This window comes from Scheffersomyces coipomensis (assembly GCF_036884675.1).
Source record: "Scheffersomyces coipomensis strain NRRL Y-17651 chromosome Unknown DFJ63scaffold_2, whole genome shotgun sequence".
In the NCBI taxonomy this organism is placed as follows: domain Eukaryota; kingdom Fungi; phylum Ascomycota; class Pichiomycetes; order Serinales; family Debaryomycetaceae; genus Scheffersomyces; species Scheffersomyces coipomensis.
Window position 1 is genome coordinate 2,403,787 of NW_027042893.1, and position 25,375 is coordinate 2,429,161.

The 25,375-nt window shown below is 30.4% G+C and overlaps 10 protein-coding genes across 10 annotated transcripts; 4 read left to right on the plus strand and 6 right to left on the minus strand. All coding sequences in view use genetic code 12, as the record gives it.

The window, feature by feature from the left end:
• Nucleotides 1-4: 4 nt before the first annotated feature.
• Nucleotides 5-879, minus strand: HET1 (Het1p). The gene has a single exon (XM_064906900.1). It carries the CDS (start codon nt 648-650, stop codon nt 57-59), a length of 594 nt encoding a protein of 197 aa, XP_064764212.1. The 5' UTR covers nt 651-879; the 3' UTR covers nt 5-56.
• Nucleotides 872-2,818, minus strand: DFJ63DRAFT_97902 (uncharacterized protein). The gene has a single exon (XM_064909270.1). It carries the CDS (start codon nt 2,399-2,401, stop codon nt 998-1,000), a length of 1,404 nt encoding a protein of 467 aa, XP_064764213.1. The 5' UTR covers nt 2,402-2,818; the 3' UTR covers nt 872-997.
• Nucleotides 2,818-5,829, minus strand: VID27 (Vid27p). The gene has a single exon (XM_064909267.1). It carries the CDS (start codon nt 5,734-5,736, stop codon nt 3,235-3,237), a length of 2,502 nt encoding a protein of 833 aa, XP_064764214.1. The 5' UTR covers nt 5,737-5,829; the 3' UTR covers nt 2,818-3,234.
• Nucleotides 5,830-5,922: 93 nt separating this feature from the next.
• HPA2 (D-amino-acid N-acetyltransferase) lies at nt 5,923-6,387 on the minus strand (the record flags this gene model as incomplete). Its single annotated transcript, XM_064908035.1, has 1 exon — nt 5,923-6,387. The coding sequence occupies one exon, from the start codon at nt 6,385-6,387 to the stop codon at nt 5,923-5,925; it is 465 nt and encodes a 154-aa protein (XP_064764215.1).
• A 1,478-nt stretch (nt 6,388-7,865) lies between these two features.
• On the plus strand, nt 7,866-9,665 carry DFJ63DRAFT_322394 (MFS transporter; the record flags this gene model as incomplete). The annotated part of the gene is made up of 1 exon (XM_064907426.1): nt 7,866-9,665. One exon carries the CDS (start codon nt 7,866-7,868, stop codon nt 9,663-9,665), a length of 1,800 nt encoding a protein of 599 aa, XP_064764216.1.
• A 1,082-nt stretch (nt 9,666-10,747) lies between these two features.
• Nucleotides 10,748-11,584, plus strand: ARD (Ardp; the record flags this gene model as incomplete). The annotated part of the gene is made up of 1 exon (XM_064908036.1): nt 10,748-11,584. One exon carries the CDS (start codon nt 10,748-10,750, stop codon nt 11,582-11,584), a length of 837 nt encoding a protein of 278 aa, XP_064764217.1.
• Nucleotides 11,585-12,143: 559 nt separating this feature from the next.
• Nucleotides 12,144-16,352, minus strand: DFJ63DRAFT_284362 (P-loop containing nucleoside triphosphate hydrolase protein; the record flags this gene model as incomplete). The annotated part of the gene is made up of 1 exon (XM_064904796.1): nt 12,144-16,352. One exon carries the CDS (start codon nt 16,350-16,352, stop codon nt 12,144-12,146), a length of 4,209 nt encoding a protein of 1,402 aa, XP_064764218.1.
• Nucleotides 16,353-18,180: 1,828 nt separating this feature from the next.
• PGA48 (Pga48p) lies at nt 18,181-18,525 on the plus strand (the record flags this gene model as incomplete). The annotated part of the gene is made up of 1 exon (XM_064905927.1): nt 18,181-18,525. The coding sequence occupies one exon, from the start codon at nt 18,181-18,183 to the stop codon at nt 18,523-18,525; it is 345 nt and encodes a 114-aa protein (XP_064764219.1).
• Nucleotides 18,526-22,098: 3,573 nt separating this feature from the next.
• Nucleotides 22,099-22,446, plus strand: DFJ63DRAFT_312200 (uncharacterized protein; the record flags this gene model as incomplete). The annotated part of the gene is made up of 1 exon (XM_064905928.1): nt 22,099-22,446. One exon carries the CDS (start codon nt 22,099-22,101, stop codon nt 22,444-22,446), a length of 348 nt encoding a protein of 115 aa, XP_064764220.1.
• Nucleotides 22,447-22,818: 372 nt separating this feature from the next.
• DFJ63DRAFT_285159 (mRNA-binding ubiquitin-specific protease) lies at nt 22,819-24,675 on the minus strand (the record flags this gene model as incomplete). The annotated part of the gene is made up of 3 exons (XM_064904874.1): nt 22,819-23,516; nt 23,715-24,038; nt 24,078-24,675. 3 exons carry the CDS (start codon nt 24,673-24,675, stop codon nt 22,819-22,821), a joined length of 1,620 nt encoding a protein of 539 aa, XP_064764221.1.
• Nucleotides 24,676-25,375: the final 700 nt, after the last annotated feature.

The window sequence follows — 25,375 nt, forward strand, 5'->3', positions numbered from 1 at the left end:
GGATATGTGTATTTAAAATTGTGAGAAATGAGTAAAATTTTTTTTAAATCAAAAACTTATAAACCTTTACCGTAATTACCAGAAGCAAAGAATTCAAAGATGGATTTAACGATTTTTTCTAAAGCTTCTAACCATTCTAATATTTGTTGATTAACTTTAGCTTGATCAGCTCCTAATTTTTCAAAGAAATCCTTTCTATAAGGACAAGCACTCATAGCTAATTTAAACACTGGTTTAATAAGGAAATTATGATATTGAGATAAAGTTTTACCATAAGCATCGGTGAAAGTTTTAGTTAATTCGTAACTTGGGTTATCAACAGTTTCTCTAATGGATTGAGCAGTGAACTGTAAACCTCTTGATAACCATAATAAACCTTGAGTAGCAGTTTTAGATTTACCTTTAGCTTCAGATAAAACTAAATCTTGTAAAGTGGCAGAACCTACTGGATCAGCTAATAAGTTAGCACGGATCTTAGTGATGTTACCAGTCATATCCTTTTGAACCACAGCAAAGGCTGAAGAACCAAGTAAATCGAATAATTTAACTAATGATTCAGAAGCTTCTAAGAATGAGGCAGTGTCTATTTTATCGTCAACCACTGGAACTTCAGTGAAGTTCTTTTTCATTTCATCGAAGAATGTAGACATGTTGGATATAGTATATATATAGATCTGGGGTTGAGCGATAGGAAGTATAGATTCAATTGAAACTAATAAATGAACACCGTTTCAATCTATTTTGAAATCTCTAAAATTAAATTTCCAGATATAAATAAATACAGAAATACGCGGCGTCGACTTCCTCCTCCTCCACGTCAAAAAAAAAAAAAGAAACGACAGAAAAGGTAGTGCGAGTTCATCGTATACAACACACACATACATGCTGCAATTACCATATTTATCATGAAAAGCATTGTCTATTAAAACATAAAACGTTATTAAAATTAAAGTTACAATTAAATACAATTAGTTGGTTGGTTGGTTGAATCGGGTTTTCACCATTCTAGTTTTTCAGCCCATCGTACTTTTCTTCTTTTAGTATTATTAGTTGAAGAAGAAGAGGAAGATGCTGCAAAATCATTATGAATATTGAACGAAGGAAGGGATTGACTTACTACTTCCACGCCTGAATCTTCAGAATGGACGACTAGACTTACGTTATTCCCATTATATCTCTTATACTCTGATTCATTATAAAATCCTTTTAAATTATCATTATCATTTGCTCCTCCTTGTTTAGGTTCTGAAATAACAAGTTTGGGAATAACTTTTATAATGGCCAATTTTTGTTTCTTAGTTTTAGGATCTTCATTAGTAGGAATTTGAACGATTTCATTAGCATCTTCAGGTAAGGGGAAATCTTCACAATTTGATGAATTTAATTCAGTTCCAAATCTAGTAGCATCATTCACTAAACCAGTCAGTGATTCAACAAGAAATATATTGTTATTGATATCACTATATTTTATTGACGGTTTACGAGGAGTTAAATGTCTTCTATGCTTTGGTGAACAGATTCTTTTCCCACTTGACCAATTATTCTCATCTAAAAAGCTAATATCAGTTCGTTTATTATTATCAGTATTAGAAAGATTTGAAATTGGTTTTAATACAGGAATAGATTGTCTATGTTGATTCTTTTCATTTGGTGGGGGTGGTCTAAAGAATGTCTTATGAGATTTCTTAATAGAATTGGCTGCTTTCTTATGTACTGATTTTAAAGGATCTGGTGATGGAGATATATTTTCTTTATTATCATTTTTTTTATTGATTGGTATCGATGGTGAAGTTGAACGAGAAAGAAAATTACTTAATTGAACATCTAATTCATCATTAGATTCAATACTAAATTGATTCTTATTAAATCTCCCTTTAAAAAATCTTGTTCTTAATTGATCATCTAATTCAAAATCAAAAGTTTCTGGAGTTGATATTGAACCACCATGTTTCAGAAATAAATTATCCACAAGTTTTTCAACTTTATCATTATTAAGTCTTTTATTAGAAAAGAATATTTCATCATAAGTGTCGTCTTGAGAATTATTATTAAAATCTGACATGATGGTTGATTGATGATCTGTTGATCTTCTTAATTGATTTGTAACTTGGAATAATTCATTAGTTATTTGATTGGTTTCTTTTAAGTTAGGTCTTAGTACAGTATTGAAATCAAATGTATGGGCTTTGTTGTTGTTGTTGTTACTACTTAAAAAATCATTGAGATGTCTTAACTTCTTAGGAGGGCTATGTGAACTTTCTAAATCTTGCTTAATTTGAACATCATTTGGTGTTGGTATGGGTAATATATCATTAATCAAATTAGATAAGTCCACTTTATAATCATCATTTTCTAGAACATTCTGTATGGATGAATTGTCAAAGGAGCTATCTACTTCCATAATGGGGGATTGAAAGGGTATATGATATGATGATATGAAAATTTCAGATAAAAAGGAGGAGTTTACCTAGACAACAAACGTATTATCTCTATATCGAACAAGGAGTAATCTGGAGTTCTCAATACACCGTCTATAACGAAGCTAGATAACGACCCTGGTATACCTGTAAGGATATGTTGTGGTTGATGATGATGTTGATAAATGGTAAACAGATGTTGTTCTATATATATCAATTGTTTAGAAAATTTTAGAGTATATCTGTTCTAGAAATGTTTACAAATTGTCCTGATTAAGATTTGTGGTCAAGTTGGGCGTTATATGCAGGCGCCGGCCATTTATCATCACAAATTTAAATTTTAAACGACCAAACCGATTATTGAAAACCACTAAAAAGTTAAGATCTATTACATAATACATAATAGATAATAACAATCAACTCAAATCAATAAGATGAGGCCGCCACCAAGAAACCTTCAGGATTTACTATATCAAAAACTTATAGATTCACCAGCGTTTAATAATTGGGTGCGGAAGATATATGCTAGAATAAATAGAATACCGTATAATCCTCATCCTGATACTATACCAAAAGTGCGAAATATTGACTTTCAAACGTATAAACCTACTGGATTTCATAAGTTTAATGCATTTAGAATCATTTGGTTTGATGAAATGAAACGATCGTTTGGCTTACGTAGATGAGAAAGGGTTCATCTATATGTCTGTTAATGATAATATTAATGTTATGTTACGTCTAATGAAAAAATGTATATATTAATTAAATGAGTTGCTATATATTTATTCTCTACAAACTTTACTATATAAATACAAATTCAATCATAAGTTTTCACAATTGAATTCTTGGGTGATTTCCTCTTTAAAATCTTTCCTGCTTGACTTAATTTTTGTTTATTGGTCATGGCAACATCATCTTGTAAAGCAATAATAACATCAGAACTGGATCCAAATTTGAAATTATCAGCAATAATGGTTTGTTGATATTTCTTAATCGTATATGGTTCTTCAGATCCAGCTAATACTTTTCTTAATGACCACGATATTATATATGGTCCTGATGATGTAACAATACTGGTTTCCTTTGAATTTAAACCAGTATTAAAACGAGCTTGAGTGAAACTTGGTGGTTTACCATTGGCTTCAGCAGTTATAAAAGCAGCATGTTCAGTTTTAATCGTTAATCTTCTTGGAATAGGTTTTTTATCTTTATCAAAATATTTAGTAAAACCCAAACTACCTTCATTCTTTTGACCTGATGATATTTTAGTATCAACCAATAATAAATAAAATTCACATGTAGCCAATAACCATCTACCATCTTTAGAAACATCTATACCAAGAATACTTTCACCTAATGATGGAAGAGCACTCTTAGCATTAACTCCTAATCTATCATATAATCTAATATCACCCTTTCCTGAACCAACAGCCAAGTATCCTTGTTCTGTGGTGGCAAATGTCAGGAATTTATTATTAGTAGTTTTATAAGCTTTATAAGTATTATCATTAACCAATTTTAATCCAGCTAATCTGGGATCAACCTTAAATAATCCATTTTCACTTATACCAGTTAAAGTTTGTTCATTGGTTAATTGAGCAAATTTCGAATTTGGACCAAATGATACAATTGGATTATTTTCATCAATTTCCCATTCTTCAACAATCTTCCCTCTATTTAAATCCATTTTAAATAAAGATTTATCATATTGATTATTAGCTAAGACCATAAATTGATCTTGTTGATGTAACATCATTTTTTCAGGATTAAATTTCTTACCCTTTAAATCTTTTAAATCTGCTATAGTGGTTTGAAATGAAAGACCGTCATTATAACTATTAAATACTCCTAATTTATCACCTCTAGCTACATAAGTTCGATTATTAGCATAACCAACAGATAAATTGCTATTCTTTTCTTTATGGCTTTTGAATTCAGAATGACCTTTTTCTTCTTCATCATCACCAAATTCATCATCATCATCAACAAAAAGGGTGGCCTTTTTCTTACCAGCTTTAATATTTTTCTTTACTGGTTCTGGTTCTTCTTCATCTTCTTCTTCTTCGTCATCAAATTCATCATCAACTTTCATCTTGGAAAAAGCATCTGTTACATATTCTTGATCAGTTGGATCAGTCTTACTCCATTTAGATTTATTTAAAGTTTCATACATTGAAGATAAGAAAACTTTTTGGAAAACTGTTAATTCTTGATAACTTTCAAATTTCAATAACCATGAGAAAGCCGATATTTCAGAATTATCAAGCACAGAATAGAAATTGAAAATAAATGAAAGATGTTCATAATTGAAAGTTGGATTCATACTTTTATTAATGGATGCATTGAAATGAGTAGTTGATGCATCAGTCTTACTATGCACATATAAAGTATATTCCCAATTTCCTAACGATATTAATTTTAATTCCACATCAGGTTTAGAAATTTGAGGTTTGAAAGTTCCTGAAACAGAATCAAACAAGAATAAATCAAAAGAATCATTTTGATATATGGTTTCACCACGAGGTTCAACTGCAGGTGAAGTAGATCTAGGGAAACTTGAAGGTAAAGTATGTTCTAAATTAGCATCCATGAATTCATCTTCATCGTCGTCGTCGTCATCATCTTCTTCATCGTCGTCTTCTTCCTCTTCATCTTCTTCATCGTCATCTTCAGAATCATCTTCAGAATCATATTGAAGTAAATTTGGTGATTTCAAATCACCAAATGCTAAAATCTCGGATTTGGGATTATAAACGAATTCTTTCAATTGTTGCATATCTTGAATGGCTAATGAACTTTTATGATATTTCAGTTCATATAAACATTTATAAAGAGCAAACATAAAACTATCAATATCTTTATGTTTAATATCTTCATCAATAATGAATTCAAATTTATCACCAATATCTCCATTTAAATCAGTCCAAACTATAGCTTTAGTACCATCAGTTTTATCATAAGTATGGAATTTTAAATCTTCAAGGATAGTAAAAGCCCATTCATCTTTGGAATGAGCTGAACCTGAAGTATCAGCAATTGAATGAGGAGCATCATGATCATCATCGTCATCATCATCCGAATCATCAAACCCACTCAAACCATGAGCGTCAACTTCACCTTCTTGATATACTCTGGTGATACATAATTGATATAAATAAGGCCTAGTGGTTTGTCTAATTGAAGCAAATGCATCATTATACAAGCATTCAATTTCACCCTTAGGAGATTGTGGAGATCGAGTTAAATAAAGTCTACCGGAAGGAATCAGAGCTACTTCATCAGTAGTTGAAGTTCCTATAAACTTCCTGATAAAATTCATCACTTATCAACTGATTCAATCAGATCAATGGGATAATCGTAATCTATAGTTATAACCCCCTTATTGATGATATTGATTGCCTCTTGTCGTCACACTTTCTTTTTTCTGTTTTGTTTACATTTATTTTGCTTGTTGCTGTATGCAGGAATAATCATAATGATAGTCATAATGATATATATTGTATATTTAAGGTCTACGATAAAGTAAGAATCCACTCTTAACACCAACTTTAGTATATAATAATTGAGCTCTATGATTTTCAAATTGGGTTGACCAATAAGTCTTTTCACATTTGAATTTATCTGCTTCACCATAAACATATTCAATTAATTTTCTACCAATTCCACCTAATCTAACATCACTAGTAACGAAAAGATCATTTAAATATAAGGAATCATGAATAGTCCAAGTATTTCTATGAGTTAAATAATGAGCAAACCCAACTAATTTACCAGTTTCATCGTCAACCGCAACCACTGCATACACTGGTTCTTTAGGATCTAAAAATCTATCAAAGGTAACATCAGTAATTTGTGGAGTAATTTTATCTAATGATTTATAAAATTCAATATAACCCCCTTTACCAGTCCATAAATTGATCCATTCTTCTTTATCTTTTGCTTCAATTGGTCTAAGAGAAACAGTAACCATTGTAATGTAGTTAGTTGGTCTAAATGCTATAATATGGAAATCAGATAAGAAAGAAACGATAATTAACCATTTATTTATATGTTCACACCAAAGTTTTGATATTTTTTGAGTTGCCGGATAAAGTTGCTTAATTTGGAATGCCGCCATTTTCACCGTTTAATAAACCACATTAAATATTCAATTTCATTTGTTATATATTGTTCAAATCTAATTTTAAGCGGAGAATAATAGTAATAAAGAATGCATATTTGCTCAAAATGGATTTAAAATTTAGAAGCTATATATAGATATGAATTTATCATGATAATTTTAACGGGTATCGTATTACGAAGATTATTAGCTTATTATATTCAAGGGTGAAACAGTGACTCTTACCTCATTATTGTCAGCTTATGCAGTTTAAGTGTTCGAAGTGACTAATTCATATGAATGATTTATGAGCTTGAAGGTAAATTAACCTAGGGTTTATCTACTTAATTATTTGATATATATATAAATGGCTTACATAAGACATCCATGCCGCAATGTATAAGTGATAGCATCCATGACGCAGTACTATTACAGTTTAAAAAAGGTTTTAGTCTAAATACTTTTCCGAGGGATCATGAGATAACTATCCCCCAAAATTAATATAAAATTAAGTTGATATATATATATAAGGTAAATCTATGACAAATGTATATAATGTATAAATGAATCAGTTGAGTTGACCAGATGACAATTTAACCAATAATTATTGAAAACGTTTCTTTTCAAAGTTCAATGTATACGCCATAGTTTGGTCTTCTTATGTACTGAAAACAATCATTTTAGAGATAAGGAAATTTATATTTTTTACGGGCAAAAGAGACAGCGTTAAAAAATAACATAAATCAGAAAAACACCTCATTGCAAAACAAATCAATTTTAAAAAGGCATCAATCTTTATAATTATCCTTCATAAACTTATAACTTATTCCAATTATTACATTCATCTATATATGATATACTAAATATATCTTAATCTATTATTATAAAACTCATCATTAAGGTTGTGTATAATACCATTTTATCAGATTTTGCAGTATATTTAATATCGAACCATGTCAAAAGAATCAGGAGAGAAGGACTCAAGTCCGAATTCTCATACTTCAATGGCTTCAAGTTCAAGTGATTCGCCACCAGATAATCATCATATCATAACGGATGAAGAAGCAATTGTAGAAGATGATTTGGAACCTACTGTACTGAATAATTCCATAGCAACCCTGATAAGTTCAACTTCAAGTATTAGTAAAAGTAAAGCTAGAGAACCAGAACCAATACCGGTATTTGAAGAAGATGATGAAGATGAAAATGGTCCTATAGAAGGAAGTAGTCATCGAAGATTTAGACGAAGATCAAGTGGAATGAAGAATGCTCGATCATATTCAAGTTCAGCATCATTAGGTGGTCAAGCTTTAAATTCATTTCGAAAATCATTATCAAGAACTTCATCTATGGATACCAATTCATTAGGTGGTGACCTTTTAAGACAAACTACTACTTATACTGTCAAAGATATCTATGGAGATATGGATGATGAAAGTATAAGAGTTAAAAGAACAGCCACCAGAACTACAATTTTAAATGAATTAGCTCAAAGAGTTCAAAGTGCCACTTATAGAAGAGTTGATGATAAATATTATGATAAAGAAGAAATTGATGAAGTGGCAACATCCAGTGATGAAAGTAAACGATTTACATATGAAAAAATCCCTGATATTGCGGTCCCCACTAAAGATTTCGGTGATGAATTCACTGCTATTGATCCTGAATTAGTTACTTGGGATGGATTAGATGATCCAGATTATCCTCGTAATTGGTCAAAAAAGCAAAAAAGTTTCCAATTATTAATTGTTTCATTATATACATTAGTATCCCCCATGTCATCATCAATGTTATCTCCTGCTATGGATGAAATTGGAGAAGCATTTGGTATGAAAACTGTATTTATTCAATCATTCTCAGTTTCAATCATGGTATTAGCTTGGGCTATAGGACCATTATTAATTGCTCCTATTTCAGAAAGTGATAAATATGGAAGAAGACCAGTTTTAAATATATCAATTTGGATTATTTTCATATTCAATTTAGCATGTGGATTTGCCAGAAATACCACTGAATTATGTGTATTTCGATTTTTAGGTGGATTAGGAGGATGTGCGGCGTTGAATGTGGGAGCCGGTACGTTGGCTGATTTATTCAATGACAATGATAGACAAGCTGCTATGGCATGTTATTCCATTTGTCCCACTTTAGGACCTGTTATATCACCTGTTATATCAAGTTTTATAATCACTCGAAAATCATGGCATTGGGTATTTTATGTGTTAGCTATATTTAATGGAACAGTAGCATTATTAGGGTCGATTTTCTTTAGAGAAACTTATTCGCCAAGATTATTAAAAATGAAAGCAGATGTATTAAGAAAAGAAAGTGGTAATGAACATTTACATACTATTTTTGAAATTGCTGATGGTGAAACTCAATGGGGGAAACTTGTCGTTACTATAAGTAGACCTGTTAAATTATTATTTACTCATCCTATGGTTATTGGGTTAGGATCATTTATGGCCTTTGTTTATGGATTTATGTATCTTATGATTGTTACATTTCCTCGAGTTTATCGTGATGATTATGGATTTCTGATTGGTATAAGTGGATTAATGTATTTACCTATGGCGATTGGATATTTAATTGGGACAGCATTTTGGACCTTTACCATTGATAAAGTTTATCATCGATTAATTGCTAAGAATAATGGGATTGCAAAACCTGAGTTTAGATTACCATGTTTATGTTTTTCAGGGGTTGGAATTCCAGTAGGATTAATTTGGTATGGATGGTCAGCTCAATATCGATTACATTGGATTATGCCAGCCATTGGATCAGCTATATTTGCATTTTCATTCATTGCTGTTTTCCAAACCATTCAAAATTATTTAATTGATATGAATAATCGATTTGCAGCAAGTTCAGTGGCTGCAGCCGCTGTTTTCCGATCATTATTTGGATTTGCATTCCCACTATTTGCTAATCAAATGTATGATAGATTAGATTATGGATGGGGGAATTCATTGTGTGCATTTATTGGATTAGCGTTAGGATTACCATTTCCAATATTTTGTTTAATGTATGGAGAAAAATTAAGAAATTGGGCTAATGAAAGAATGGAAATTGAACAAGCAAAGAGAGATGAAAAAAATATAGAAAGATTAAGAAAGATTAATGAAGAAAATGAAAAGGTGGGGTTATAAGAGACTATGAGATAACAGATTAGATAATAATATGCTAGTGCATAATTTAAATTTTATAGATAATAAGATTATTATTATTAACTACAATGACCATATAGCATACGATAAAGATTTAATATATGTAAGATAGATGTATTTTTAGAAATAAAAGGCGGTTTTATTGTAATCAGGGTCAAAACAAAGATAAAAGTTTGGATGTGGAAGATTGCAAAAAAAGAAAAGATTGGGAAGACGAAAGAAATAAAGAAAGAAAAAAAAAATACAACCCAAATTAGAAAAGTAAGGGAAGAACAGTATAACGGTTATGATTGAAATTAGACTGATATAACTTATAAGGTTTTAATTCCGTGAAGTTAAATCTGTAATGGTCACTTTTGATCTAGTTATACTTTCCCATTACAGCCATTACAATTAATAATAGATTTGTTTGACTTCTCTGAATTGATTTGAATTGAAACACCCCCCCAGATGGAGCAAGAAAATATCCCACACAGAGAAGGAAACAAAAAAAAAAAATAAGTTTGGGGGAGTCTCTCTCTCTCTCACCCACACAAAAATAATTAGGGGAAACTTTTGTTGATCGTGTTTAAAGAATAAGGCAAGTATAAATCAAAGGTGATCACAATTACAACTACAACTAATCGACAAGCTAGACCATTCGGAATAAATAAGGAAGAACCATAGAAGTAAGATCTTAGCCACCTTTGTAATAAACAGTAATTATAATATATTGGTTGAATAAATATCGGTAAAATCAAACAATTTTTTAGTGGTAAGAAAAGAAGAAATAGCGTGGGTTCCAATTTCAGTTAGTGAGATTTATATTTATAGTCACTAAAATTTGTGATTTAACCGATTGATGCTCCGAAAACACCAAACAAAAAATTTTATCGTCGTTTCTTTTTTCTCAGCGCAAAGGCGGCCATCGTTATTTTTTTTTGTCTGTTTATAATCAGGTTCAATCTGGGGTATATAAATAAATATAAATAATCATCCATTTATTTATTTTTATCCTAAAAAGTTGCTTCTTCTTGATTTATTCGTATTCAATAGTTTACTTACAATTATCATATATATCAATAATGGATTTCTCATACAATAACGTCGTCCCAAGCTTTAGATTAGACGGAAGATTAGCCATCTTGACCGGTGGTTCTGGTGGTTTGGCTTCAGTTATTTCAAGAGCTTTAGTGGCTCAAGGGGCTGATGTGGCCTTGATTGATGTCAATTTAGAAAGAACAGTTGCTGCTGCCAAGGATGTGTTGAAATGGGGTGAGGAAACTCTTAAAGGGGAACATGAATCAGCTATTGGTCAAGTTAGTGCTTGGTCATGTAATATTGGTGATGCTGAAGCTGTTGAAGTTACTTTTACTTCCATTAATGAACATCATGGAAAAATCGCTTCAATCTTGATTAATACTGCTGGGTATTGTGAAAATTATCCTGCTGAAGAATATCCTGCTTTAAATGCCGAAAATTTAATGAAAGTTAATGGTTTAGGATCATTTTATGTATCTCAATCATTTGCTAGACCTTTAATTCAAAATAGTATGAAAGGTTCTATTATTTTAATTGGTTCAATGTCAGGTACCATTGTTAATGATCCTCAACCTCAAGCTATGTATAATATGTCAAAAGCTGGTGTTATTCATTTAGCAAGATCTTTAGCTTGTGAATGGGCTAAATATAATATTAGAGTTAATACTTTATCTCCAGGTTATATTTTAACTCCTTTAACAAGAAATGTTATTTCTGGTCATACTGAAATGAAAGAAGCTTGGGAATCTAAAATCCCAATGAAAAGAATGGCTGAACCAAAAGAATTTGTCGGTTCAATCTTATTCTTAGCATCTGAAGCTGCTTCATCATACACTACTGGTCATAACTTGGTTGTTGATGGTGGTTACGAATGTTGGTAAGAGATTCTCTAATCTTTCTTAGTAATGGATATTGTCATGATTTGCTGTTTAAAACGTTTAACTTTTATAGAAATTTAAAAAAAAATAAGACCTTTTTTTTTTAACTTGTGTTGTATATTATTGTTGGTCCCATAAACAAACAAACTAGTTTTGTTAGTTTCTTTTTAATAGATAATCTTAATAATTAATGTATGTTGATTTCATAAAAAAATTTTTAACTATTTCATATGTAAATAAACTTGCTATCATCGGTGAAAAATTTCATCCTCCATCCCATATGTATATATAGTAGTTAAACCGGGAATGCGATATGTCAAATGACGCAAGCCTCTTGTTCTAGAACACACGATAACGTTTCTTTTTTTTTGGTCATGGCTGGTGCCTGATTGGACTGCAAAATACTGCATATAGGAACTATTTAACTTCATCGTAACAAATATACTGCAAATGTATATGTATATATATCTCTAATTGATAATCATAACTGTAAAAACCTAAAACTAATCGCCAAAAGTATGGCTAATCATAAAAAAATAATAGACTAAACTAAGAAATAAACCTAATCTCTATTTAAAAAATCCCCCGCAACAATTTGTGACTTTTCACACATTTGTTTAAATATACCATTATCTGAATTAAACAACATCCAAGGAGTATCAAACTCCTTGATTTCTCCTCTATCCAAGGTGAGAATCTTATCATAATTGATAATCGTCTTCAATCTATGAGCAATACATAAAATAGTGCAATCTTTAAATTCAGTTGCAATAGTCTTTTGAATCTTACTATCAGTTTCATAATCAACCAGTGATGTAGCTTCATCTAAGATTAAAATCTTAGTTTCTCTAACCAATGCTCTGGCAAATGCAATCAATTGTCTTTCACCTAATGAAAAATTAGCTCCTTCATCTTCGACAAATTGATCTAAATGGAATTTATGTAATTTTTCAGAATCCGTACTACCATTACCCTTTTGCTTTTCAATATCTTTAAATTCTTCCATCGTCATTAATCCTGATCTTCTAATTGCATCAAATAGTTTAATATCATCGTGTTCTCCAAATGGATCTAAATTATTTCTAATGGTACCATTAAATAACACTGGATCTTGAGGAATGATGGATAATTTCGTTCTTAATTCGTTTAATCCAAGAGTTGAGATATCAATACCATCAATGGTAATCTTTCCTCCTTCTAATTCACAAATTCTATATAAAACAGTCATGATTGATGATTTACCTGCTCCGGTTCTACCACAAATACCAATTTTTTGTTTAGAAGATACATCAAAAGTTAAGCCTTTTAAAACTAATGGTAAACCAGGTCTATAATTCATACTAACATTGTCGAATTTAATAGCCCCTGTTTGAGGCCATGATGATGATGGTTTGGTTTCTTGAATAGTATAAGGAGCCTCTTGATCTAATTTCAAAGCATAATGACAAACTCTTTCAGTTGAATTCATATCATTTTCAAATTGAACGAAATTTCGAAGAACTTGAGCTAAAGCACTACCAATTTGTAATGAATATGAGATTAATAAACCAGCTGTGGCAGAAGAAATTGAAAATACTCGTGCAACACATAGTAAGGCAGTGATTAAAATAACAAAATCAGCTAAAATTTCTAAATGAACTGCTAACCATCTTTGAGTAGCAAACACTAAAAATGATGCTTCATTCATCGTATTCATATATTGATTACTTCTTTCAAGGAAGAAATTTTCTGCCTTATATGCTTTAATCGTACCCATACCGGTTAATGTTTCATTAAAATTATCATATACAAATGATCTTTGAATGGCTTCTAATCTTTTTATTTCACGACATGATGCTTGATAATACAGAGCAATAGCAACAAATAACCCTCCAATCAATGGCATAGCAATAGCAAACCAAGGTAAATAAATAATCAAAAGAATTAAAATACCTACTACACCACCGGTGGTTACTAATAATAGTTTCATATTTTCCACAATTTCATTATCTAAAGTATCAGTATCCTTAGTAAATCTATTGATAATTCTACCCATTGGTGTGACGTCTAAATATGACATTGGAGAATGTAAGACACGTTTAATAGCCATTAAAATTAAATTCTTGGATGAGTTAGTAGTGATGTTGGCTAGTATTACAAATAAAGTAGTAAGGAAAACCACATTTAAAATATTGAATAAGACATAAAAGCCAATATAGAATGAATTTGACCGATCATCGAATTTCTTAGAAATCCAGAATGATAACCAAGTGTTGGAAAAAATTGATGAAAATGTTGAAAGAGTTAATAAAAGAATCATTAATGGGATTGTAACGTATGGTGATAATTTACCTGAACCATATTTAATGAAATTATAGTAGACTTCATTCTTAATACGATTAACGGCTCTTTCTTCCTTTTGAGTGATCTTACCTTTTGAAGCATCCTTTCCAACTGTAACATCTCTAAACACTTCTTCACTATCTTCTTCTGCTTCATCAGTTTTAACTTTTCTACGTCTTGTAACGTTGGATGAAGATTCTTGAAAGGTTTCTTTTGTGAATTTTGGAATTAATTCATCTGCAATGTCAGCTTCTTCGAAAACTGGTTTAGAAGGAACAGTTTCTTCGACTTCTTCTTTATCACTTGAACTATGAGTCATTAATCTTTTGAATCCTGAATTTGTATCACCTAATTCTTCCATAGTTCCAACATCAATTGACCCATCTCCATTTAAATAAATAATACGATCGGCAGATCCGATTAATGATAATTGATGAGTTGCTAATAATCTCGTCTTATCTTTAAGTAAACCTAACATACAATGATTAACAACATGTTTGCCTACTCTAGCATCAACAGCACTTAAAACATCATCCAATAAGATAATATCTTCATCTGCATAAACTGCTCTAGCTAAATTAATTCTAGCTTTTTGACCTCCTGAAAGAGTTATACCCTTTTCACCAACTTCAGTTAAATCTCCTGCTTCCAAAATATCAATATCAGTTTGTAGAGCACATGCATAAACCACATTATCATATTTTTCCTTTTCAAAATTAGATCCAAATAAAATATTATCTTTGATAGTAGCATTATGAATCCATGGAGCAGCACAATTTATTAACGTACCATTAATTTCAACTTTACCTTCATCGATCTTCATAATGTTAGCAATTGCACTTAATAATGATGTTTTCCCACTACCAATTGAACCTGTAATGACTATAAATTCACCTTTTTTAACTGATAAATTTATTTCTAATAAACCAGGGAAGTTAGCTTCGGGTTTTTCAGCATTTTCTGATTCTTCTTTAACTGCCATATCTTCGTCATCATCTTCAAACTTGTCCCAACTAAATGATGCATTCATAATATCAATAGCAGTGGATTTATTTACATCGTTGGAGACAACATAACTTTCTGTTGGTTCAATTTCTTCAGCTGACAAATATTCAGCAATTCTCTTTAAACCATTCCACAGATCAGCAGTAGTTGATAAACCTAATGGGATAAAATAAATAACAAATGACAATACATCAAACGAAGTGATTGATGAGAACATAGAAGCTGCATTTCTTGTGGAACCTTCTAATCCATAAAGCACTAAGAAAGTTATCATCGCAGTGATACCTGTCAATCCACTTGAAACTGCATCAATCACATTTCTTAAACTTTGAATCTTCAAAATAACTGCTACTTCTTTTGATCTTGCTTTTATAATATTTGACAAATAAGGAATTTCCCATGAATAAAACTTTATAATTTTCAAATTGTTAATGATTTCTCTAATGATTCTAATTCTTTCGTCAGTTAAACCTGATACAAGGGTTCTATATTTATATAATTGTTTAGTCGATAATGAAATAGCTCCTAGAAATAAGATGAAAACAACTACCCCAATAACACCAGCTACCCCAACATTGACAACTAATAAAGCGATACTAAGAACAATAGGAATTGGTAATGATGCAAAAAGTGGGAAATAAATGAAAGCTCTCTCAATTCTAGATAAATCGGTACTCATTAATGAAGTAATCTTAGAAGTTGGGAATTTATGTCTACCTTTTGGAGCAAGAACAAATGATTTTTGAAGCATTAAACTAATTAATACTGATCTAAGAAGAGCTCCACACATTTGAATATAATATTGATAATAGGCAATACTTGTACCTGTCATTAAGGCCATAATACTAACCCCAATAGCATAACCAATACCCTGACCCAAGTTAACCGATGGACGAAGTAATTTATCTTCCACGAATGTAATTAAGTTTTTAGTTAAGAATGGTTGAGCGGCCATGGTAGTTACACTTACAATGGCAAATAAGAATCCATAAAAGATCGATTTTTTGAATGTTAAAGCTAAAGCCATTAATAAATTGAAAGCAGATAATTTGAAATCCTTTAAATCATCTTCTTTTGAAACAGACGTAGTTGATACAGTTTCACCTCTTTCTCTACATTTTTTTTGAATATGTTTAATTTGACTATAATTAATTTCTGCTGCCAAATTTTCTTTGTATAATTCAGTATGATATTCAATCTTTAAATCATCAGTTAAATAGTATAAATCATTAGGTTGTAAGGTTCTGTTGTAACCCACATTCATAATAGGGGTGACCCAATAAAAGAAGGCTCTATTGATGATATTAGCATCTTTAAAGGGATAAGGTTTCCTTTCATGATTTTCAGGTGCAGGGATATTCTTCTTTGAAAATAAGAAACTTAATAAACGTTTCTGGGGTATAACATCCGAACCAAGTTCAAGAGCAGCTTCTGTACTACTCATATTGATAGTGATGGAGAAACCTAACTATTGGGTTGGCGTAGGATAAAGTAAGAACCTGATAACTATATAAATAAGGGTTTAAAGCAGATAGATTAAACCGATAACCCGTTATCTATAAAGATTCTGAAAAATCAATGACCGATTTCATGTACAATTAGTCAGAATCATACACCCTATCTGACTTTAATTACACTACGGTACAACCAACAACTCTAAAAACTACTCCTTATTAGATTCGGAATTTGGCGGTGATAGTTAACTATGAAGATTTAATGTTTAGTGAAATATACAGCCATTGTAAGGCATGGCTCAGCGACAAGAAAAAAAAAAAGATAACGGAAATGTGGCCTAATACGGAATGTATGGCTCAAATCTGTAGTCGTCTCAGATTCCAGTATCAGTTGTTTTGAATGATGTTTATTTAGTTATGATCGTTGTCACTTAGGTTGAATCGTTTAGCTGAGTAGTTAAGGATGGATGCTTAAATCAATTAGTAGAATAGTACTCCACATCAAATATAAACAAAGACAGGGTGTGATTTACGTTTTATCAAATATGTATTTGATACGATCAAACAGCAGTTGTATCACCTCGATGGAAACATCGCTATTTATATATTCTATTAATTCGAGGTAGGATAAACGAAATCAAAACAAATAAGTGTCAAATGTAAGCTGCCAATAATAATCTGTTCAGGGTTTTAAAAAATTTTTAAATTGTCATAAAATATTTGCTAAATTTCATTCTGAACTTCTAAAAAATATCCAATTGCAGCAATTTTTACAAAATTTGATTTAATGACATAGTTTACATCTGATAAACATTGTAAAATAGAAAACACTTTGATAACTACAATATTGAATCTATTTCAATAGTATGGGCTCACCAGATTGGTTTAAAAGCTTGAATTTTTGATGACAGAATAGACGGTTGCCAAGCAAACAATTTAGCTTCCTTAATGATTACGAATTAGTTAAAGTTAATTAGTATAATTACAACCCAAGTTACGTTTATTCTATACTGTTGATGATTAATTTGTTTGTTTCTTAAGACTGTTAACCTAAATAGATCTACCATTCAAAAGTATAATAATTCAAAGCAAGTAATTCTCCTATTATTAACCGAATTCTGGAGTTGTTTGTTGTCTTATTACTAAAATAATAGTAATAATGAATCATAACAATGATAAACGTACCGAAATATAAACAAATAATAATTTAATCATAATCATAATAAACATATCGTAACATATAAACAAATCAAATCAACGTAAATGAAATAATTTCTACTCATAGTTAAAATCAAAACAAACTCACGTGCTGAAAATCACGTTCTAGACGACTCAAAAAAGAAATTAAAGCGGGAATAAAGTTTCTAAATTTAGAATTCATGCAAGTCACTTCCCTATTCGGAAGGGCCACTTCCTAAAGCAGACTGTTGTCAATATTTTTATCATCCTCGAAAGTTTAAACACACATTCGAATTCCGGTCGTTTCTGTAACCAATGCTAAAAAATATTAATTAATTACAAATAATAAAAATTTTTCTATTAACACCCCTAAACTGGTAAAGAAAGATGGGAGAAAAGGCTAAAATAATAATAATTATGGGCATTGAGAAAATTTGGATATGGAAATGAAATGGCAAATTTTTTTGTTTTTTTGGCTCTTGGGTTATTTGGTTTGAGATATAAATATCTAATGACTTTTCCCTTTTAACAGAAATTTTTAAGTATAACTTTTCTTCTTTTCAGTTTTTTCTTGTTTTCTTCTTTCTTTTCTTTCTTTAGTTCAAACCTAATTAGTCACTCGCTTTATATTAATCAAACATGCAATTCTCAAAAGTCATTGTCCCAGCTGCTTTAGTCGCTGCCGTTTCCGCTGGTAACGTTACTGTCACCACCGATGTTGTTGTCACCGACTTCACCACCTACTGTCCTTATGCTACTTCTTTAGTTATCAACAACAAGACCATCACTGTCACTGAAGCTACCACTTTAACCATCACTGGTCCATGTACTATCCCAACCACCTATGTTACCACTGAAGCTGCTGAATCCACCTCTGCTCCAGCCACCTCTGCTCCAGAAGTTACCACTGCTGAAGCCGGTGCTGCTAAAGCTGCCGTTGGTGCCGTTGCTGGTATTGCCGCTGTTGCTGCTGCTTTATTCTAAATTTGACATTTAAATAAAATAATGAAAATAAATTTTGGGATAAGTAAATTAATATTATAATTGAATCATAATGTTAATTAATTACTTACTTTTATTTAATTAGGGGTTAAAATATACTTTTTACTGTTTCTAGCTTTTTGTTTTAATTTAATAAGTCATTTTTAGAGTTAATAATCAAATACACATAACTCTGTTGAAAAAGAAAAATCTTTGAAAAAAATTTGTTTTTGTATATATACACTTGATCATATTGGATTAAGTCGATTAATATTGTTTTATTATTGATTTTGTTGTTGGTGTTTAAAAGGTCTTTGGTTGAAGATGACATCATTGTGATGCATTCAATTGCTTAAACAACTATCATATCAACTAATATTTATATAAATTTGCACGATTTGTTTTGATATGGTATGATTTTTGGTTTACTAGTGAACTGTTTGTGTCTGATCATTTCAGTCTCCCATTCAATTTTTTGTTCCAACTTGTCTTTATTATCATCTTTTGTTTATTTGCTTGATTTATTATGTATAGTGTTTTAAATATATGATGTGTATTCGATTATTATCTTAAGTTATTGTTGTAGTTAAGTAGCGTTTGAGTTCCTCGAGACACTCAAAAAAATTACGAAAACAAAACAGTCAAGATTAAATTTCGAAGCGAAAAGTCAAAAAAGAAAAGCAAACTTGACAGATTTTTGTGAGCTTATATTTTTACAGGGGCAAGACGACAAGAATAATTTGATCAATCACGAAGATGATAACAGTTATAGATAAAGTTTAATACAACTTAACCATGTTTAAAAACAAGTTGAATAGAGTTGATACAAGTCATATATTTAAAACACCAATAAGATGGATTAATTTGGTATTATTATGACTATGCAAATTTTTACAAATTATTTTTTTATTCTTGACGACAAAGTTTTGTTTTGGTCGGTATTTTCCCACAGTAAAAGATTTCCGACTCAGTAAATAATTAGTGGTTAACTACGAAGAAAATAATCAGTAGAAATTTGCGGGAAAATTAAAAATAATAATTTTGTTGTGTGTGGATATTTTATACAGTTTGTTTCCCTGGATAGGAATGTTAAGCAAGTAAGACCTTAGTATAATGACCACGGTGAATAGGAGCTGGTTTATAACTAGAAACTGATCCATTACAGATTCCTCCTCCCCTTTTGCTCCGCCACGTTGTGGTGCTGAACCCTATCAAATCAGTGTGTAATTCATTGATTAATATTTTTTTCAGTATTTGTTATCAGATGCTTCTTTACATTAGTTAGAACAAGACGAAACAGATCTTATTCAATTGGACATATATATTACTATCACTACAATCATCACTTGACCTAGTAACTATCCCATTGAATGTGTCATACTCCAGAATAATATTATCTATTAGCGAATCAAATTGTTTTAAGGGTAGGGAGGGAGACAAAAAAATAATTTACTAACTATCGTAAGTCACAAGAAGATTAAATAATAAAATAATAATAATATTATCTTTCACTAAAAAGAACAAGAAATCAGATGAAATGGAATTCTAACACATCAATTGAGCTAAAAAGTCCCCTAATTCAACCCATTTTTAATTCACCTTGGGTAACAACAATAAACCTCTCCAAATTCTATACAATGGGACGTCTTGTTTATATTTTTCTTCTCTAGATGTAATCTATTTACATTCCTATTTGAGATAAACAATGCTCATTTAAATCAAGCCAGCTAAATTTTGATAGAGAACAATGAGAGGTTATATATACTATATTTGACTTATCAACTTCAACCTTACAACAATGTTTTGATAAGCTGGGACGAAGATTTACAAGAATAAAACCTTCCCTTGATTTAAGGCACTCACAAGAATTAAAAAGTTCAAAATGAAATGAATTGAATCCAATCTTAGATTACTAATAGATTGTAATAGATATACAACAACGATGAGTTTAAAGCGATGTGACCGAATGTTTGAAATTTAAGAAAAAGTATTGCACATTAAACATGTTTAATCCCTCCTCATCTTTATACCCACTATCTGATTGTAGTAGGAATAAAAATATTACGATGTCGCACCTGCAGTACCTGGAATTGGAAGAAATATTAGAGCTGCTCCCCTCAGGAACAGTTTTTTAATATGACTCTCATTACATTGAAAGTACTGGCACTATTTATCTTCAATGATGCTGGGGTTTTACTGTGGAACGCTATGTTCATTCAATGATGCTTATATATAAGTTTTAAAATAAATCAAGTAACCAATTGGAACGTAATTTCGAATTGATGATCACTACTTGAGAACATATAGAGGAGTCTTTAGATGTTATAAACCGATGAGAAAACGTCAAACGACATGAATAAGCTATCGAAAGGATTGTTCTGAGTTAGATTTATCTACACAACAAGTCTAAAGTTAAAACCCTTACTGTAGTCAGGTGCAAATGTATCAACTAATATGGATTTGCATAGCCAACTTCTTTGTATAGAGATGTAATTACACTATTTGTTGAGTCTCTGAATCAAGTTTAGTTTTATAAACTACCCTTTTATTATTCCTTATTATAAAGGTGCGACATTAACATAATCCACACATTTCTATTTAGGGATTCAATTCAACTAAATCAGGGAAAGATATAATAAAAATAAACTTTTTGTTGCTGGTAACGACCAATGAAATTAATTGTACAGTACCAAGAAAAAAAAAGACAACTTAAAGCAAGCGTTAAACGGAGCTCTACATATATTTTTCGATCCAATTCCGGGGGTAACTGAATATTTTTTTTTTTTTTTTTTCATGTGGTAACAGAAAAATTATAATCATAACATTGAGACTGCATAATCGCTCCCACTCACCCCACCTTCCCTTTTCGATTTGGACTGAAAAATTTTGATTTTGTCAATTTTTGTTTTGATTTATGTCGTAAACCCCTGCATCTGATTTTCGACATAAAGACGAGATGCGACAAAAGGTTAGTTAAGAGGCGAAACATTTAAGTTAATATACCCATTTTTAAAGTTAACACAATTACTTAATACTATGTTAAGGATATTATTATTTTCACATATAAACAGTAAATATATATTTATTAATTAAATCAATTTTGTAAGTGATAAGCCTGTAAGTTGATCAAAGCTCATTCCATTTTCAATCTCTGAATCGAAGAATTGCTCGACTGTACCCTTTTACAATATTGTAATACGGTGTGGGGATGCTAATTGGTTGTTATTTAGTATATAGAATCGCAGTTATTCATAGTAGAACAAATTGTGGCAATTCCCTCGGACTATTAGTATGGAGTTTTATATGGTCATGTAAGTTGTGCTGTAACTGAATTTGTCCGAAAATGCTGATAAACATTATTTTTTAAATCATAGTTTGATCGGTTTTTGTCCGATGCTAATGAGCAAAAGAGAAAATTAATCATTGATCCCGTATAAATACCCCAGATTCCTCGATTCAATGGAATGATTATTTATTTCTTTATTTCTTTCTTTCTTTCTTTGTTTGGATTTTTTCAACCACAATCATAGAAACTATCAACTAATGACAAGAAGAGCTATATAAATTGTTTATGAGATGGATGAAGGTCAAAGAAGAATCATCTATAGAAGAAGAATCCCAGGATTAACCAATAAAGCTAGAGAGTTTGCTGTTTTAACCGGTACCACCGTCACCCTAACTATCACTCAAGCCAATAATGTTGTTTCTGAGTTTATTTATGATGGTGAAGGACAAGGAGCAGTTGATCAACAACAACAACAACAACAACAACAGGAAAACCAATTGATTGATCATCAACTCCAGAATGAAATCATTGCCGATGAAGGTGAAGAAATTCTTGAACAAGATGATCATAATGTTTTCAATGAAGAAGAATTTCAAAACCTTTTAGCATTATCATTTTGGAATGGAAATATAGTTTGATTGAATTCTTCATTTCAAAATGTTAATTGGTTATTTATTGCTTGGTTTGATTTTTTTTAGAAACGGGAAAATGGGTTTGGGAGGTTTATTTTTACATACATTAATAGTAGCTGGATCTACTTTATTTTAATAATAGTATTTAATTCTTTGTGTTTATAGAATAGATACTTATACAGATGTTTTAGATTAAATAAAAGTTATAAATTAACTATATATTAAGGGTTGGTTTTTTGATTTGTAAAATTTTTGATCCTTGATTGTTCTGATACTGGGGATAAACAATCATTATGAAATAATGTAATGAATGATCTCTCATTCTAATAACTAATAATACTATATAATAATTCATCTTTCTTTCTTTAATGACCTGTTCTACTTTCTTTCATATAATAAAATATAAGCATTCTTAATATTTTCTTCAGGTCCTCCCAATACTTCATCTTCACTTATAGTTTTGATTAAGGTATCATCGATTCTAACCCATTCAACTTTATTGGTTATAGTATTGGATTTCTTTAACACATCACAAGTATAATGACCACCTTCAGCACTACTACCATGATGATATACCACCCCAATCAATCTATAAATATTTCCCATTTCTTCACTTAACCCTTTATTAGATAAGATATTAGTTGGAATATTTAAATCATGATTATAATCAACTCTTTTTCTTAATTTTTCAATACCAACATCTTTCTCTTTTAAAAACGAAAATCGTTTAAGATGAATGATTAATACTTGAGGTAATTTATCAATAAATGTTTGTTTTTTGATTTGAATTTCTTTATCTTGTTTAGAAGCTTTAAAACTTATCTTTTCAATATCATTTAAATGATTAAATGCATCTTCAATAGAATTAGCTTCACTAATATCTAATTGAAGATTTTGGAATGGATCAAACGTAATAGATTTTTTGAATTGATTTGAATTTGGTGATTTTGGAATGGTTAAAACTGATTTAAATTGTCCTCCAAATATTAAATTAATCGGTGAAGGTTCAACTTCAACCGCTTTATTAATACTGATGGATTTATTATTTGATCCAACTTCATTCCATCCATCATCATCTTCATCATTATTATCTTCGTTATAATGGTCATTAGCATCTTCATCTTCTTCATCATCTTCGTCATCATCATTATCATTATTATTATTATCGTTACTATTATTATTATGTTGTTGCAAAGGAACAGTAGTTGCCGTAGTGGTACCAACAATTCCATTAGCAATACTAGAAGCAGTATTAGTAGTAGTAGTGGCAATACCATTGTTTCCATTTGATTTTGATTTCTTTTCATTTTTAATTAAATTAACTGTAGTTTTAACATTATATTTAAATTGAGAAACTTTTTCCACATCATCACAATTATTTGAAAAATTTTGAATTAATGAATCAATATTTGGAGTATTTAATTTTTTAATGGCATCAACAAATTCTTCATTTAAACCATCTAAATAATATCCTAAAAATTCTTCAGCATCTTCTTGTTGACCCCATTTCAAATGAGAAAATTTCTTATGATTAATTAAATTCATATAAAAAGTTTCCGGTGATATAGCTTTTGGACTTTCATCACTCTTTTTAACATCTGATTTAGGAGTTGGTGTGGCGGTATTACTTCTTGAACCATTTTGACTTGATGGTAAATCAACAAATTCATTAATAAATTTAATAGTAGCATCTAATAATGGAGTTGGAGAAGTTTTACTTAAATTTCCAATTGATTTATCTTCAATTAATTTAAATAATCTATTAAATGGTTCACAATATATTAAAATTTGTAAAATTGAATTCATATAACAAATATTACCGGTATTAGTTAATCCTTTAGTTGTAATATTAAATAATGATAATCTATCAGAAAAAAGGGAATAATTAGTATCATACATAACCCTTAATAATAAAACACCCAAAGGTTGAGATGATTCATTATTGATATTGAAATTATTAGGGATATTTAATGATGAACTTTTACTTGGTTGAATTGGAGTTGATGGATTCGATGGTAATAATGATGATGAAGTTGAACTACTTATAGATGATTTATTTCTGATATGTTTTACAATCTTTTTATTTACAATTGGAGCTGAAGACTGTAAAACTGAAGCCCAGTTAGTGGTAGTGGTGGCCGGTACGGTAGGAGTTGTTGTAGATGATAATGTAGCTGATAAGAGATCCTTCCCAGTTTCAGTTTTAGAAACTTGAGAAGTAGATGGAGTAACCATTTTAACAGCAGTTGGAATAACAGATGGATCTGATGGCCTTCCAGTATGAATAGTAGTAGATTTAGCATTATAGTCTATAATTTTTAACGAATTAGTTATTATAATTAATTTATCAACGTTGGAAAGGTTATATTTTGCTAATCTATTATATTTTTCAGTAGACAAATCTTGCCTATGTTTTATGATTGATGCTTGATTTTGTTTAAAGATTTCATCTTTAGTATTAAAATAAATAGGGAATGAGATTTGAGGTTGAGGTTGAGATGATTTTTCTTCAATAGTTGATTTTTTCGATTCTGAACTTTCTATCAATTTTGATTTTTCTGATATAGATGTAGCAGTAGTTGGAGGTGTATTAGAAGCGATACTACTAGTATTGGTTAAAGTGGCAGAAGAAGCTGATTTGTCAGTTGGGATTGAAGAAATATTAGTTGGAGTTGGAGGAGGAAGTATATGACTATTATCAGCTGAAGTTGAAGTAGATACAGGAGATGATTCAGACATACTTGAAGCTGGAGTCATTGAATCCGGTATTATTGAAGGATTTATATTAGCAAAACCATTTGGACTTGAAACTTGCGAACTAAAGTTTGAAGTTGGATTTGAATGATTTACATGTCCATTTAGTTGATTATTGCTATTGGTATGACTATTATTATTGTTAAAGGTATGATTATTATTATTATTATTATTATAGTTG